The sequence below is a fragment of the Mytilus edulis genome, chromosome 10, assembly GCF_963676685.1.
Source record: "Mytilus edulis chromosome 10, xbMytEdul2.2, whole genome shotgun sequence".
Classification (NCBI taxonomy): Eukaryota; Metazoa; Mollusca; class Bivalvia; order Mytilida; family Mytilidae; genus Mytilus; species Mytilus edulis.
The window spans coordinates 16816775-16835687 of NC_092353.1; the positions used below are offsets into that span (position 1 = coordinate 16816775).

The following is an 18913-nucleotide window of genomic DNA, read 5'->3' on the forward strand; positions in this document are numbered from 1 at the left end:
ATATTAAAATACTGGAATAAAGTGCATTTCAAACAATTCTTACAATAACAATGGGTCTAATCCCATGGCGTCTAAGGAAATACACATTTCAGAAAGGAAACAACCCATATAATAAGGGGAAAAAATACAGAAATAAAACTTTACCTGCTGAAAAAGGCAAATTTGTGAGACTACCAAAAGACTTGTATGACTTAGTGACTAAATCTGTTCATAAAAAGAATGTTCAACTAATTCCTGCCTCTACAAAGTCAGCTCGCTTTCTAAGGCCGAAGCCTCCGACAAAAACAGAAGTTGAAAAATGTGCTGAAAATAAAACAAAAACAGGGTAAGAATACTTTTTTTGTTATTAAGCTTTCAAAAATAATTAAACTTGCTTAAAAAAGCCATTTATAAACAACTATGAAGAAAAAGGCATGTGTCTTATATGTCAATTCTTTAAATGTGACATTTGAAGAAAATGCAAGCTAGGATTATACTTATTTTAAAATTTCTAGTCCTATATATATTTTCAAGAGCTAAATAGTGCATGGTTTTTATATATAATATATATATAATATATATAAAAACACAGGCAAAGAAAAAAATATGCACTTTTGAGAGTACATTTGATCAAAAAGCTTATTTAAAGAAAACACTATTGTAAGGGAGGTAATTCAAAATAAAATTATTTTCACATTTTCCAAACTTAGTTTAACAAATAAAAAAACTAATTCACTTCAATTTTGGCAACATTTTTCAACTTCAGGTCAGAGAAAAATAGTTTTCGACTCCTTCTGATCAATGAACTTGAACAGATGTGGAATGAGGTTTTCATAGAACACAGACAAATATCCCTATGTGTACAGGGTTCATATCATGGGATTTAAGTGCAGAGCAGCAAAGAGGGGCTGCCTGGAGGGAAAAGGCAAGCTGCAATGAGTGTTCTTACCATTCAAAAATGTTCAACCTTTACAATGAGGTGATCGCTAAGAAACGTGGTCGTCGAACAGCAGGTATTAATCTATCCATACAAGTCGCACTTAATCACATAGCTATCAGCACAACTGGTTTACAGAAATTATTTCTTGGTTCTAATATACCAGCTCCTTCCACTTCAAGTATGCAACACAGTGCTAATGTTGTTTCTGATATTATAGAAGAGTACAATCAAAAGGATTTGGTTCAGAAAAGAAAATTAATTAAGGAAATAAACATATTAAGAGGTGATAATCCTAATATTATTAACATTCAGGCCGACGGAATGTATAATAACCCTATTTATTCCGGAATGGGTAAAACACCATTTCAACCAGCTACCCAATGTACATATACCATGTTAGAAAATAATACTTATAAGCACAGTATTGTAAGCACAAGACAAGTGTCTAAGCTTTGCTCAAATAAGAGTGAACATAAAACAAAAACAAAAGTTAAATCTCACAAAGGTCACTGTTCCGCAAACATTAAAATGCATGACAGCATAGGCAGTGAGGAGCGATGGGCTAAAGACTGCTTGTTAGACCTGAAAAATGATGGTCTGGAAGTTCAAGAAATTACCACTGACCCTGACAGCAGTGCATTTAGAGCTGCAGAGTCTCTTTTTAAAGCTGGTACAACCAATACTCAGCCAATTCATTTTCTAGATACAAGACATGTGTCCGCAAATCATAGAAATTTTATTAAAAAAATGTCAGGTCTGAAGGAAATAATGCCGGCAAGATTAGTTTCAGAGAAAGATAAAATGCTAAAAAGGTTTGCATTAGATATGGCAGCACGTTGTCAGGCAGAGTACAATGCTGCCTTTGATAAATTCAATATGGACTCTGTACGGGTAAAAGTTCACCTATCATATGCATGTCATGCTATAGTTTCTTGCTATCAGGGTGATCATAACGGGTGTACAAAATATTCCCTTGTTTGTTCAAATAGGAACAGTTTGAAGACATGGACTGAAAAATAACTTTAAATTAAATAAATCAGAGAACACAGCAGCATTGTTACGTGAATGCGTAAAATATCGCCTTGGACCTACCATGCTAAACCGTACATGCAAAAACACTAACACACAAAAAGCTGAAGCAACTAACCGTGCAATACGTGCAACTGTACCTAGCAATGTAACATTTACCAGAAACTATAAAGGAAGGGTACATACAGCTATACACAATGTAAATAATGGCCCTGGAGAATCCATCGTTAAACTCTGTAAAGCGGCTGGGGTTCCCATCGAACCAGGAAGTCGTGCTGCCCGAGGTCTGAAAAATATTCAACAACACAATGAAAAACATAAATTATATAAGCAGTCAAAGCAGTACACAGATCAGAGATGATCAAAAAAGCATGAACTATATAAAATATATGATGAGTAGCAAGAGGAAAAAGACTATGAGAAAAACAAACTTTTACCGACAAAACGGCTGGCCGCAAAACAGCCTCAAGAGTATTCGTTTACCAAAAAACTCCGATCAAGACATGTTAAAAATAAATAAATTACCTGCATCAGATAAGACAACACGGTAAATGATTATTTGTACACTGTTTTGTCCGTCTACAGAAAATTCTCTCTATGTTTATACTGTGCGACTCTAAAATCAGGTGCTCCGGTTTAATACATTTGGGGTTATGGAAAAGGTGTGAAATATCTAAAGGATCGCCGTTTGGAGAGAAACGGGGAAGATTTTTTTTTAATATTCTTTTATCTAGCATATAAGATAATATGTGAGCTTTTTCAAGAGTTCTAGTGCCATCAGCCAATTCATAACTTTTTTCCCATAGACCCCATGCTCCAAAGCTCCAACCCACACTGTACAGTCATAATTTCCATAATTTTTTTCACTTTTCTTAGACAAAGCTAAAGCCAATGCATTCCAAAATGATTCCATGTTGTTTCTGTAAAATGAAAACCCAAAAGGGGTCCGAAATTGGGATCCCAGGGAGGCTGAGGGGTGAATTCCCATTATTTACCTTATAGGTTGCACTTGTGTAAAACCAGCAATGCAGTTTTCCATAGGAACTGCCTAAATTGCATATGCAGTCACTCTTCATTCAGGAAGTTTTGAGGAGAATGTTATATTTCCCTTGAAAGGAGACATGCACTACTTTTTTTGCACTAATAAAAACATATAGCTGTGCGGCATATTTTCAAGTTTTACTGCCCTCCATTTATAAACATTGCAGGTTCGCACTGAATTTTTCCATTAAATTTGACTCAACACCCAAATGTCTTCCAGTCCTCCTGAAAAATAAGTTAAATAAATAGACATTTTTATTTATATCCATTTAATTCTCCAATCAAGTCTTAATTAAAAAAAATTACTTTGCATCCATGGCAACAACTATGTAAACAGTAGCAGTATTTTATGCACATTCAATTTCTCCCCAAAAGAGGCGTGACTTGTAAATCACACGTGATTTACAAAGTGCAACCTTTAGGAAACATATGCACAACTTAATTGTTTTTACTTTCCCGTTGTCTAAAAAAAATCCCTGTCAGAAGTTGATATAACAACCCACAAGTAAGTGTAATCTGTCATAAACTCTTCCGAAATGATTTCTAAACTAAGTATAACCACTTAAACAAAAGTCATATCAGACGCATACATATTTGATTACTGTTATCTCTTATCAGTTCAGATTTGAATTCAAAGGTGTATTTCAAAGTGTTCAAAAAGGTCATTTGTACAGACAGACATGTTTGTTTTAATTCTTTTAAACATTTGTTTAAATGTATTGATTGTTAGTCCTTTGACGGATGATTCCAAAAGACTCTTACTTAATGACCCGGATGTTATACTTGATCGCCTGACCAAACTTGAAAATTTGGTTGTGCAGCTGCAGAGTGATAACAGTAAATTAACACAGGAAAACCAACAACACACATTAAATATGAAGGCAATGGAGATTTCAATTTCAACTCTACAAAGTGAGTATCATGTTTTTGAATTTAAGGAAGAATTTAGAATTTGAAATTGATAATATAAGACAGAAGCTCTTTAGATTAGGAAAAAATAATGTTATAAATATTAAAAGGACATAGAACTCCCTTTCGAGATAATATATTTATAAAAACAAAGGTGGGAAAAGGGTGATACGGACTTTTACCTTATATTTTCATTGGTAGTATTTGGGTCTCTTATTGAAAGAAAAGAAATAAAGAATCTGTTTAAATTTTAGTAAAATATTTTTAATGAGCTATTGAGGTCTTATATAAAAAGAAAATAGTTTACCCTGTTTGATGGACAGAAACACCAAGTAGTCCGAACATGTAAAACAAATTTCCCAAAACTGACCTAAAAAAATCTTTTAGATGACGAACATATTGGTAAAAATAAGTGAAATAAGAACAACAGATAGCGTAATCGTTTGACTACAGCATACATGCCGAAAATGTTTTCGATCCACACACTGGCATCAGATACGTATAAACTATCGAGTCTACAATACTAATATCGTAAAATATCAAGAATGAGCTCGTTGTGAAACTTATTACGAGTGTGCCCAATGATATCTGTAAACATAATTCTGTTAACTACGTTTTCTTTACCATATCTGTTGTTTCTCCACCTGCTATTTTTCTTGATTTTCAGAATAAGAATTATCCTGACCAGGCTTGCAAAGCTTTTTATGCCATTCGAATGTGACTGATAACTTCTGTTAATTTCTAAAAGAGAGGTAGAAGACGCAAAAGTGATAGTCAAATTTTATAAGTCGAAAAGAAATCTAACCAAATTACAGCAACAGACTCACAATATAACACATACTTACCCCATCAAATCCGTGAATGACTAAAATTTGTGATATAGGCGCAGGTTAATACGGTACACATTTCCTTTTTATCCTCATTTGTCACTGTAGGTACTTCCAAATCAGGCTCAACTTACACTATTTGGGGTCGTACTACCTGTCCGGCGACAAACGACACAGAAGAAGTATACTCCGGTAAGTTTATAAGATCAAAAGTAAAAAACTAAACGAAAAACTATATGTACACGCGAATTCATAAAAGAATATGCATGAAGCTAGAAACATGTACATTTCAGAAGCACATAAACAAATAATCATTATCAAAGTTATCAAACCAAACGGGCGTCTGGTGGTACCATTACACTGAGTATCATCGATTGGTTTAGACAAATATTTCTATTTAACATAACATTTTTCTACAAGATGGAGGTATACTTTACTAGTGGGCTATTTTGTTTAATGTTTTAAGCAACCATCATTTCTTCGGATTATTGTTATGTCATATTTTATTTTAATGTATTGGTTTCGTTTTGAATACTAGTAGTAGATTTGCTTTGTTCATTGCATTGTCTTCATAACTGACATTTTTTTTATTAAGCGTTAATTTACTTCTTGTCTCTTTTTAATGTTTTAAACATAAAATCGTTTTTGCTGACAACTGTTGAAATTTTTCTAAATATTTGGTTGTGTCCAGTGTAAAGAGACAGTGTTTTTCTCAGTTTTGAGGATTTGTTTTATTGTCAGCTCACTTTTGAAATAAGGTTCAAATAAAGTAAAATTGATCTTTTATCTTATTTTCCGTAGTAAACCAAGATCCTCAATCACCATGAATGAGTTTGCATAAGACCTATACCAAGTGGTCAAAAGTTGACATGAGTTATTTGATCTGATCACATAAAACATGAGTTAAAATAGTTCACATTTCTCTTTTGTAATCTTTTGTGATATAGACAAAAACATGACAATTTTCAAATTGTTTTAATCTGTAAATATTAGTCCAGAAACGACGAAAGTGTTTTCAAAAATACCAAATTCAATAGGAAGTCCAAAAATGAGAATTTCAGTAAATATGACGAAGTGAAACGCTAACATCTATAGACAAATGGATAACATATTTCATATGTCTGACTTGGTTCAGTCATTTTCCAAAAAAAAAAAAAAATAGTATGTTTCAACCTTACATTTAAGTTAGTGTTAGTATTTAACGGTCGAATTGATGTTAACAGATTTTGAAAAGTCTGGACATTAATTATTAAATCATATCTATTCTTTCATTCAGTGAACTCTCTGACTTGAATGCGGTGAATTAAGAACTGTTAACATAACTTTCAGAAGTAAATTCAGTACTTTCAGTGTGTTTTGAAGACATTTCGTGTATTTTTTTATGGCAAGGCCTTATTAACTTTTCGTCCAATTGTTTGAAATTTTATGACCCTTTGGTATCTTCCGCCTTTTTTTGCATGACCTATGTCATGGTGGGTTTGGAAAACAAAATCCATTCAATTTCTACAACTACATGTACGCAGTTAATTCTCATCCACCCAAAATAATGTTCAAGCGTTGATGTAAAACTGGTTTCAAAGTCAACAACATTTCAATTTGGATAATGGTTGTCTTTTTGAAAATTAAATGTGTTTGTCATGGACAGAATCCGGTACGACTGACAGATCTATGAAACTCTTTTTTCAACTTTTAGAATGTCACATTTTACTCATAATTCAGAAACATTTAATCATAGATTTCTGTGGCGTTTGTCTAAGTCTAAGTCTTTCTTTTGGGGTGTTAGTTTCTCTTTAATTAATGATTTTGTGTGCGCAATTTTACATTTGTATTCTTCGACCTTGAAGATTGGTATAATGTAAAAATACCTGCAAACTGTTTATTGCTGGAGAGTATATTTTTTGTTTTATATTTATATAACTTTGACATTGAACCCACATTTCTTGTAATTATATTATCAAATAGTCAATCCATCTACATAAACTTTTTCACAGTCTTTTGTATATAGTTTTTCTAATGATATCCGTCAAAACAGTAGTTCTAATCTTGTCAAATTATTGCAAGATCCCTATCAAAAACGATATAGAAGTCAATGAGATTTCAGAACAACTGAACATAGTCAAATTACTGATATAGACGATCAAATATATTTCTGAATAGACAAAATATTAAAGACATAGATATAATAAATTTATTTCAGACCTGACTTTGTCAAGATACATTTTTAAAAAGACAACAAATCAATCAGAATATAATTTACAAACGAAAATAACTATTTCATTTGTCTTTATATATAGGCTATGCAGCTGGTGGTTTATACTCTGAACAAGGCTCATCACAAGATATACTTTGCGCTACCACAAATCCAGTTTTTGGGAAAACAAATGGTTATGATTATGGACATTTATTAACTTTTCGTCCAATTGTTTGAAATTTTATGACCCTTTGGTATCTTCCGCCTTTTTTTGCATGACCTATGTCATGGTGGGTTTGCAAAACAAAATCCATTCAATTTCTACAACTACATGTAAGCAGTTAATTCTCATCCACCCAAAATAATGTTCAAGCGTTGATGTAAAACTGGTTTCAAAGTCAACAACATTTCAATTTGGATAATGGTTGTCTTTTTGAAAATTAAATGTGTTTGTCATGGACAGAATCCGGTACGACTGACAGATCTATGAAACTCTTTTTCAACTTTTAGAATGTCACATTTTACTCATAATTCAGAAACATTTAATCATAGATTTCTGTGGCGTTTGTCTAAGTCTAAGTCTTTCTTTTGGGGTGTTAGTTTCTCTTTAATTAATGATTTTGTGTGCGCAATTTTACATTTGTATTCTTCGACCTTGAAGATTGGTATAATGTAAAAATACCTGCAAACTGTTTATTGCTGGAGAGTATATTTTTTGTTTTATATTTATATAACTTTGACATTGAACCCACATTTCTTGTAATTATATTATCAAATAGTCAATCCATCTACATAAACTTTTTCACAGTCTTTTGTATATAGTTTTTCTAATGATATCCGTCAAAACAGCAGTTCTAATCTTGTCAAATTATTGCAAGATCCCTATCAAAAACGATATAGAAATCAATGAGATTTCAGAACAACTGAACATAGTCAAATTACTGATATAGACGATCAAATATATTTCTGAATAGACAAAACATTAAAGATATAGATATAATAAATTTATTTCAGACCTGACTTTGTCAAGATACATTTTTAAAAAGACAACAAATCAATCAGAATATAATTTACAAACGAAAATAACTATTTCATTTGTCTTTATATATAGGCTATGCAGCTAGTGGCTTATACTCTGAACAAGGCTCATCACAAGATATACTTTGCGCTACCACAAATCCAGTTTTTGGGAAAACAAGTGGTTATGATTATGGACATTTATTTGGGGTAGAGTATGATAATGATTTTTTTGCACCTCATGCTAATGGCGAAGATATGCCTTGTGCAGTTTGCAATAGAAAATCTACGACATCATCTATAATGATTCCGGGGACCTCAACTTGTTACCCAGGGTGGCGTACAGATTACCATGGCTACCTCGCCACGGGGTACCGAACGTATACCACTGGAGCCAATTATATATGTATTGATATAAATCCTGAATTTCTAGTTGCAGGATCAGTAAACACAAATGCTGGTAGACTGATGGGACCAGTTTTAGCCAAATGTGGGGTTCTGAAATGCCCACCTTATCATGACAACTATCCAGTTACGTGTGTTGTTTGCTCAAAATAAAACACAAAAAGACAATTTCGACTTTATTGTTTTTAAAAGGTAAAACAAAAAACTTTCAAAACTCACAAGAAGACACTACATGCGGTTTACAGCTATCATCATGTCGTTCTAAATAAACACTAAACAATCTAATTAAAACTAAGACACCAACAACATAAAGGTTGTTGTAATTTTTAATTTTGTAGAAAAAATAAATATCATCTGGTACTGTGTAGGGAAACATAATGACTTATGAATGTCTGTACCAAGATCATATGACATTTGTTTTCTATTCACTTGAAGTGTTTGCGTTTTGAATTTTGCCATTTGAAAAGGAACTTTTCGTTTAAAATTTTCCTTGAAGATCGGTATGTGTTGTTATTATACTTTTTTGTATATACACACTTTCCCGATAAAATAGATAGAGGAATTTGTGTTATGAGTGTTAATGAGACAACTTTCCATCCAAATAAAAAGTACCTATTAAGTTGACTATGATTACGAGGGTATACAGAATAAATAATAAGACAAGAGATCACCCCAAGGTTTTGTTAGGGTTTTTCTAACTCAGTCATTAGTTTATTATGTTGCGTTTTGTGATAGGCGAGCGCCAAAACAAGGATTCGGAGGTTTTTAATGCACCTACCTAACACACGGCTATACGATATATCATTGAAAGGTCTTTTATCGTACATTCAGAATTGCCTGGTCGTCAAATTGGGAAATGGTCACATTTTTCTAAAAACGGCAAAAAAGGGGGAAAAATATAAGTCATAATTTGACGATATTGTTCCAAAAATGCAGTTTAAAAACAAATTCATCTGCAATATAATATGAAATATATCATTTGATAAACTATAGTCTATTTTTTTTCTGAAATAAAAATTAAAAAAAAAGTGTTTAAAATGAAAAAATCTCGTATTTTTGTGAAAATCATAATTTTTACGGGTATTGACGCAAACCGCTCGGTAATATTTAATTTTGCATCGAAAACACATAAATTCTATTGGTTTTATATTAATAACATATATAACTAGTTTTTAAAGTTCTATTGTCTCGCCTAGCATGTTTTTTTTTATACCGACAAAATATTGATACTATATTAAAACATATCGTAAAACTGCTCTTAAGCGCATATTTACCATGTTTACAGCACAGTTAAAAATATATGTTAATTTAGTCTCCTGTTAGTTCGACAGTTATAAATACATTATGATTTAATTGTCTTAAGCTTGCCAACCACGTCAAGGTCGAAGAGCCTTAATTTTTTTTTAACTACCACTATCATCGCATACGGAACTAACGTACAGAACCATTTATCTCAGATTGTAGAGTTATTACAAAAACACAAAATTAATAAAAATATACATATTTACATTGAATAACAGTGAAGAAAATGAAACTTAATGTTTCCCCTTTGCTCAAATGCTCTTTCGTTAGTCAATAATATCGTTTTCATCTTCATTATCGTCATTCATTTGATATTCGAGGTCGATGTCCTCTTTAGAATATATACTTTGGCAGGTATCACTACCCTGACATGGACAAAGCTTAGTGGCAGACATCTACTGTTTTCGGCAAATACATTACTTGCTACATATATATTTCCCCTTGCAAGAACATATTAAATCTTGCAGGAAATCGGACGTCTCATCATGCTTAAAAAGTAGACTGGATCCGGGTTATGTGAACTCCATCCGTATTCATAAGGAGAAAAAGGGTGTGGGTGATCGAGATGTGAGGACATCCAAATTTTCCTTTGAAGAAATGACCGCAAAACATGTTCGTTGAATGCAGGTTTGCTTGGTGGCAATCGCAACAAACTTGTGTCTTTGCATGTTTCAAGTTTTACACGTAACTTGTTTAAGTCAACATGTGATGAAGTGAATTTGTCTTCTGGGTCATACAAGCTTGAAATAAGCCCTCTGGCTGGTGACCACGATGTGGAAAAATCAATCTTGTCAAAGTTTTGGAGATTTGTAAACTTACTCGGAGATTTTCTTATCAACTTGAATACAGTATTTTTGCCAAACCCAAATATAGCGGAAGTGGTATCACAACCAGTTAAAGCATGAACTGCAGGGATAATGTTAGCTAGTAAAGGTGAAAGAGATATACTTAACTCAAGGATTGGTATGTACCTTCTACATTCCCAAAGAGAATTAGTTGACCCCGTCAAAAACCACATTTGTTCAGTCGATACAAAAACCACGAAACAATGAACACAGAGCACAAAAACATCTGTATCAGAATACTTTACTATGATTCGTCCCCTTCTATTCATCTGCTGAAAGATTTTATCAGAGTGTATAACATGAAGCAAGCTTCTTGTATGTGCTTCTTCGTGCGAACAGAAAAGGTCTGGGAGATGATAACATGCTCATTAAAGATTTGTCGCACTATCTCTGGATTGGAAAATGCACCGGCAAGAAATAAACTTTTCTTTTCCTCCTGGAACATATCAGACAACTTGCTGCTCAGATAATCACCAAGGAAAGTAATCAGAGCTTGCTTCTTTTGGTTGCTTGATAGAAATTTTTTCCAGTCTGGAACAGTTCGGCCTTCAGCGATATGATAAACTTTGCGTAGTTGTTGTTGCCGATCGTCTATGTCGCTCTGCAGATTTTATGGAATATTCAGTGTCATAGCGATTGAAGACATCAACAACCTTGTCTGTGAATCGGAAGCATGATAGTACCTGCATAATATAAGATTTGGCCAAGTCTCCAAATGTGGACATCCTTTTAACATCAAATGACTGAACTAAGTTTATGCCATCTCTTATTAGTACGGTAGCACTGTGGTCGAATGGAGGAATGTTAGGGACTGATCCCACTAAATTTTCCAATTCATGGTCAAGATCAGACTTATTTGTCTTCCTTATAGTTCCATCGTCATTAAATAATGCAGTGGGAATGGGACAAATTGGATAGGACAAAACAATTTCCACAGATACGTCATCTACATTTAGTTACAGATAGTGCACGTCTAAAAACAAGCTCGGGATTAAAATGACCTTTTACAACTTGTCCAGATTTGCATTTAAGTTGTGCTTTTGGGTTTCTTTATTTAGTTCTTCCAGTTTCAACTGATTTTAAGAGTGAATATTTAATGTCGTGATTTGCATGGAGACCAGTTGAAATGTTAAGCTGACAGGGGTGATTATGAGCGTCAAAGGGATTTGTCATATTTTCTGTTATATAAACAATTAGATCTTGTACATGTTTTTCATCCCTTTTCTTTGCAGCTGTTTATGCTTCATCATGAATAAAGGCAACAGTAGTATACCGCTGTTCAAAACTCATAAATCCATGGAACAAAATCGGGGTAACAAACTAAAACTGAGGGAAACGCATTAAATATTAGAGGAGAACAACGACACAACATTAAAATGTAACACACACAGCAACGGACTAAGCATTAGACAAAATCCGATGAGAATAACCAATATAACATCAAAACCAAATACATGAATTTGGGATAGAAAAGTGACACGTGACATTGGTCATCAACCTGGACAGGACACGCACGTGCTCTCATTGCCGATGTTATCTGACTAAGCACATGCCTTGAATGAAGCCTTCTTCCTTGTTAAACAAACAATGCCTCTAATGTATCAATCTCACTCAAAAACAACATAAACACATGATCTTATCTTTGCCTTACCTTACAGCATTCATTAAGGTTGTAAAACCTCTATCAGTTGTCATACTGAGAGTCTCTTGTGTAATATTTTGACATATTATACAGCGTTGCCAACTTATGGACATGCGACCGCGCTTCATTGAAGGTGGCGCACATTTCACAGGACTTGGACACTCATCCATAATGAGTAATTTTGATAATATTTAAGAATATACTATTCTACAAAATGCAGTCTGCTGCTTACATATCACATGTCAATATCGTTAGTAATGCTTACAATGGTCTTTCGGTAACACATATACAAATATTTATTCAGTAATATGTTAAAACACGACTTGTGTTTTGGCAACTCAAATGTTACTTGTGCAAATTAGATACTCGATTTATATATATTTTGAGCGTCTGGGATAAGCACGATACAAATCCGGAATACCATTTAATAATGCAGATTTAATAGAAGTCGTCAAACATTCATTATCCATAATTGAGTTTCGATGTGTGTCGCAATCTTTTCAAGGTATATGGAATTTATAAAAACAAAACATATTAGAGTTTTAATAAGTCCTTGACACTGACAATCTTAAAAAATATGGTATTTTTTTTTACATTTTAGGGTTGGTCTGACAGATGCCTCTGAATTAACTAATTTTTCATAAAATCTTCTTTTTTTTTGGATTCGATGTCTTTTTAGAATGTAGCCAAAGCTATCTTAGATAAAAATGAATAAAATATTTACAACAATGCCGATATATTCAATGTTAAATGTCACCGTATAATCCAAAGTATTTCGACATGTCTGTGTTCTCGTGAGATTTGCAAGAAACGTGACCATAGGGAACTTTGACGACCACCCAAATCGTATGCACTAGAAGTTTTTCTTTCACTTGATACCAAAATTAGCTGTGTGTTAGATAGGTGCATTAAAAACCTTAACAAGAGACTTTTTCTCAAATCGGCGCTCGCCTATGTAGTATTGTTTGTTTATTGGTCTTTTTCTTTTTTATCCATCGTGTTATCTGCTTATTTTTGACATATGAGTTTGAATGTCCATCAACTCTTTCATCCATCTTACTCCATATCATTATTTTTTATCAAAATGACTCTATGTACTAGTTCTTGGTACTAGTATCGTTCGATGAACTGTTTCAAAAAAAGGACGAGACGTTTATTGGCAAAGCCCTGGCATATTGCTCATTTGCTCAGATACCGATGATATACAAAGTCTGAGAAGCAGCTGGAAGCTTTTGAATATCGTATGAATGTTTGAGAAATATATTCCCACCACATGGGTGATTTTGCATATTGCTGATGATATGGTGAGGAGAATTTATAAATACAAAATTGAAATATTCGTGACTGTTATTGAATCTGAACCGTTGTGGTCGAACTGTAGTTATATGTCTTGAATTGATACATAAGAAGCTGTGTTTGTGTTTTTTTTTAGTGAATTTTTAGTTTGTAGGATATATTAATGGGACCTAGTCAAACGTGTTTATGAAAATAAAAGACAGGAGTAAGACCCGAGATGGACATTCAAACGTATAAGTCGAAAATAAACTGACAACGCCATGGCTTAAAATGAAAAAGACCAACAGACAACCAATAGTACACAAAACACAACATATAACACGAACCCCATCAACAATTATGGCGATCTCAGGTGCTCAATAAGGGTGAGCATATTACGTGTGACACTCGCCGTGTTCCTTATGTCAATACTTACCCGGTAACACGTCGGTACATGACATCAGTAAAAAGGGGACGGAATTGTTTTCAAAATTAGGAACATATGATCTATCCTCTGTTAAACGGATATGCAAAAACGAACAACCAACTCGGGATGGCGACTATGAAATTAACAAAGTGATGATTTTAACTTCACAATTTGGAACTCTTGGTTTAATAGCGTCCTGGTGAGCGTTAACTCTCTATAAAGGACATAATGATAGGAAATACAAGCCCGAAAATATATTTTCAATATGGAGATATATACTCTGTATGGAGGCGCTCCTGGACTTTGTTACATAGAAATAGACGGTTCACATTTAGGAAGCTCAAATAATCTCTTTTAATGTGTTTTAAACCGATTCGCACTGTCAATTTCTAAATGTAAGTCAAGATATTAGGCAGACTTAACTGTATCTGTTGTACTATGCATCTCAAATTCGATGCTTAAGAAAGTTATCTTTTCTCCAATGCAAACGGGTTTTAAAAGTCTGTGACAATTAATATCCGAGTGTTTAGCAGATATGAGCGGTAAGTTTGTATTGGTTTGAAAGGGGTTTGTCACATTAAATTTACAGAGAGTTTTATTTTTAGGAAATTTATATACACCTTTATATGATGTTGACACATTCGAAACGCATGTATCGAGAACCACGATTTGTTTAAAGGGATTGAGCGAATGAAGTTTGAAAAGTAGTTGCTAAGTAATGATTATATGCAGTCCCACTTTTAACACTAGAAACATGTTGATCGTGTCAGGTGAGTATACCGAAATGAAATGCAAACATATTTCTGAAAGCGGAAAACTTGACCAAACAAACTACATTATTTGCATTTAGTATTTGGGACCATGATGAAAACGGAATATGAAGCAGGTTATGCCTATCCTACTACAGCATCTGATGAATATCCGGATTCCATGAGATTGTCTATCGCTTAACACGTATGTGTTATGTGTCATTGCATTGTCTGTTTTAAAATTCATCTAATTCTGAAATTTAGAAAATGTAAAAGGAAACCGATTCGTACATTCTGGGATGACTAATGATATGGTCGGTATTATTGTGCTTTTTAAACTTGTGAAGCAGGGTCGGCGTATCCTACCAGAGCACCTGAGATAGCCCTAAATTGTGATGGGTATCGTGATTATATATATAGTGTTTTGTAGACTTATTTGTTGTCCGTAGCGTTTTTTTTTTTTCTTTTCACTATATTGTCAGATTTACTTCGATTTGTGTGTTGAAATCTACAATCGAATCTTCTGTTCCTGCTTTTCTCTAATCGTATCGAGTAGTTATTGCACAAAGAATGCTGAATTTATTTCGGGATATTATACTGCATAGAATATAAAGTTCATTCTACACTAAATATATCAGGTAATTAATTACATGTCTATTTGGATCTTCTACATCCGTTAAAAATAGCGGCAATTTAGTTTAACTTTACAATATATTCTATATCATAACACAATGAAGGAAAACTAGTGAATGACAAGGAAAAATTAGTTTTCAGAAAAACAAGTATACATTATAACTCACAATCAATTAGGTGAAAAAAAACCAATAAATCCTTAATTGAAGATTTTTCCTAAACAAGTGAACTGTATTCAATATATTGTAAAAGTAAAATAACAAAAAAAAAAAAAAAATCAAAGAAAATTTCAAACGAAAAGTCACAAATCAAATGGCAAAATCAAAGACATGAAACAAATGTAAAACAATTGTAATGTTCCTGGCTTCGTACATATATTTCATTGTGTATAAAAATTGAGTTTTAAACCTAGTTAAAAGATAACTGACATCTAAAGAATGTGAAAAGCAACATTTGATCTCGTACCGAACGCATGTTCGTACTCAATGACTCATGTAATAAACTAACAATAAAAAAATCATTTTATGTTTGAGACACCACCTTAATGATAATATCAAAATATCATGAAACCTTGTCTGTTAAATCTATAACAACAATGTAGATCTTGTCTTTCATATGCTATTTGGTATTAGACGTGTTAGGAAAGTCGATACTACTGCTGGCGCTCGTGTTGGTCGGAAGAAATATACAATATGATTGGGGACCTTCTCAATGAGTATAAAAACTGAACTCTTTTGTTACCTGTTTGGGCGTGTTTGATACCGCTGAGACAAATCTGTAACAATTGTATTTATTAGAGTACGCAGGAAAAGATCAAATTATTTGTTTAAGAACCAGAAAAGATTCAATAAATACATTTTTAGACAAATTAATATTAGTTTTGTGAATAATTTATCTTGTTTTAACATCTTGTAAGCCTTTGTTATTTTATTAATACTTTTACTTTCAGTAACTGCAAGTACTTTGATATTGGTACTTTGTGTCTATTGTCTTTATGTTATTTCTTTTAACGATTCCTGCCGATATAATGAGTCATGCCATTTTCAATCGATTTGCATAGTATGTACTTATGAATTACTGTTACAATTACACGACTGTCCGATGTTAGAAAAGGGTTTCGTCAAGAGCTCTTACGAACATATTTAACCCCGCAATATTATGTATGAACCGGTCACACACCATCAGCCTCTTATTCAGTAATTGAAGTTAGATTTTGAACGCGCACACTGGTAGTATACAGCAAATAAAAATAAGTACAACACAAAACAAATAAACACAAAAATAAATACCCCCCCCCACACACACACACAGACACACACTTCTCGTCTGTTATAAGACTATAAAAAGGTGTCCACGATTTTTGATTCTATATCATAAGCATACGTCTCTGGAAAGATCGTTATAAGCTTTTCTGATAATTCTGATTTTAGAAACAAATAGTTTAAACGACATTTAAAGAACGATACAAACAAACTTTGCTTTAGTTGACATTTGACGATTTGAACCCCATTGTCTTCGTGTAAAATAACATCTGTCTGCATTTCCGATTCCAATGGGTTCAAGTTTATTCTCTCTCCTACAAAATTCGAGGGTTTCTTTACCCTCGGTCCGCCTTTCCGTCCGTAACACACTTGTTGACACTCTATATTTAACAACGTTCTAGGAATTTGACCGTACTTGATTCGTTTTTAGTCCTTATGAAAATCTAGAATCCTATTAATTTTTGAAGACAAAGGTCAAGGTCACAGTTGGAATTATTTGACGCAATAAGACGTCCAGAGACAGTCAGAGTCGTTTGTGACCTTATGGGAACAGCAAAGGAACGAACTAAAACAAACAGTTGAATTGTTTGGTGGACTTTTCGGGAGACATTAAACAATGCAAATGCTACCCAATCATACAATGCTAAAAGTTATTAGGCAAGTGAACAACAAAATCCCAAATTTGCATTATAAAATAAATCATCGAGCGTTCATATTGTGAAAAGGGGATTTGTGTTTTCCAAAATATTTTTTTTTTTTTTTATTATTTTTTTAAATCGTACCAGAATGAAGCAAAACGATACTAGTAGTTTGCTTCCATTGAGAGATCAAGCGGGCCAAAACCCTTATCAAATTTTTTTTGAAGGAATTTTGTTGATTCTGAGAATAAAACAAAAACATCCCCTCTTTTTCATGTGTATCTTTAATTTACAAATGTACCACGTAATTTATTTTAATTATGACATTTGAAAATTAATTTTGGTTCTTAACAATGCCCGATCGTTCATGTATTGCACACTATAAATAACGTATTTCAGTGGCCATACAGGTAATAAAAAATAGAGTATTTATAATTTTGGAGATGACCCCCCAAATCTTATTGTATTTATCTTCCATCCAACACGAGCACCAACAGTAGTATCGACTTTCCTAACACGTCTATTTAAAGTTTCTATTTATCTTTGAAAGTTTTCAAGATAATAGGCAAAACTGATAAAAATTGTTATTTAGGTGCAATAAATCCTGTATGAAGTCTTCGGACAGTTCAGACGTAAAGAGATAATACTGTATAAACATAAACTTTTAGTGGGGTTAAAATTATTTCGTGGTTTTGTATCCAAAAGTAAGTTCGTGCGAATTTATTTTCGTGGTTTTTAAGTTAAGAAAATAAATGTCACTTTATAATTCTCAATACTCAATAAAACTGATCTTAACTTTCGCTGTCGGGAAAAATGAATAATTGCATTTCATAGTAACTGTGAGCACTAATCAAGTATTGTAACATGCACACGCAATTTTGCCTTTACACACCTTTGATGTTTTATCTAGGGACAATGATTGTGTAATCAATGTATTGCAACTTGAGGGCATTACAGACCAATAGACTGCCAAATGACTATTAATTGAAATTTCTTGATCATTATTAAGTACTGTACAAACAAAAGATTATGATAATCATCTGACTTCGTTGTCTAATCAATTAACCTATTTATTTCATTGCATCTATGTTCATCGTTAAAATAATGTTAATAAGATTTGGTCAATTTGTAAAATAATGTAAATCAATAGTTAAATTTTCGTTGGGGTTTTGATTTCGTGGATAATTCTTATCCACGAAATAAACGAAATCAAATCCCCCACGAACATTTCTGCTTTCCCATTTTGTAGAACGTAACAATCTGAATAGTTTTGTCCTTGTCATATTTCTCTATTTATAGTTGTTTAAAAAATATAAACAAAACCTGCAATATACCCCTTTCTTTAAGTTTAAGCCATATCACCCATATTTGTCGGTAAATAGCATAATCAAACACAATTAATTATACTAGATACATCAATAATCATTATGGCCAAGCTGAGTTACATGTGCCCCTCAGTTTCAGAGAAGACATTTTGGGAAAAATTACGAAAAACAGACAAGGGACGACAAGTGCCTTAAACGGGTGAAAGATACCTGAGGGACATTCAACTTCATAGATCGAACATAAAGTGACAACGATATGGCGTAAAAAGAACATGTCAAACAGACAAACATTAGTACTCTAGACACAACATAGAAAATAAATACTTAGCAACACGGACCCTACCAAAAGCATTGAGTGATCTCAGGTGCTCCAGAAGGCTAAGCAGATCCTGATCTACATATGGCTACCTTCGTGTTGTTACTGTTATTTAAAACCCGGTAAATATTCTTATCTGGTAGATTGCATTTGTGAAAAGG

The 18913-nt window shown here is 33.1% G+C and overlaps 1 protein-coding gene and 1 long non-coding RNA gene across 3 annotated transcripts; one reads left to right on the forward strand and one right to left on the reverse strand.

The window, feature by feature from the left end:
- Positions 1 to 1052: 1052 nt before the first annotated feature.
- LOC139492365 (uncharacterized) lies at positions 1053 to 3279 on the reverse strand. The gene is made up of 3 exons (XR_011656807.1): positions 2944 to 3279; positions 2135 to 2234; positions 1053 to 1124 (listed from the first exon to the last, which is right to left on the reverse strand). It is a non-coding gene; the product is annotated as an uncharacterized lncRNA (long non-coding RNA).
- Positions 3280 to 3640: 361 nt separating this feature from the next.
- Positions 3641 to 8506, forward strand: LOC139492366 (uncharacterized). Of its 2 annotated transcripts, none has more exons than XR_011656809.1 (3): positions 3641 to 3901; positions 4834 to 4917; positions 7020 to 7132. XR_011656809.1 is itself a non-coding variant. In XM_071280570.1 (3 exons), the coding sequence occupies exons 1-3, from the start codon at positions 3670 to 3672 to the stop codon at positions 8489 to 8491; spliced, it is 780 nt and encodes a 259-aa protein (XP_071136671.1). In that variant the 5' UTR covers positions 3641 to 3669; the 3' UTR covers positions 8492 to 8506. The 2 variants fall into 2 exon arrangements, 1 of the variants encoding a protein (XP_071136671.1); XM_071280570.1 differs by lacking the exon at positions 7020 to 7132 and adding an exon at positions 8028 to 8506.
- Positions 8507 to 18913: the final 10407 nt, after the last annotated feature.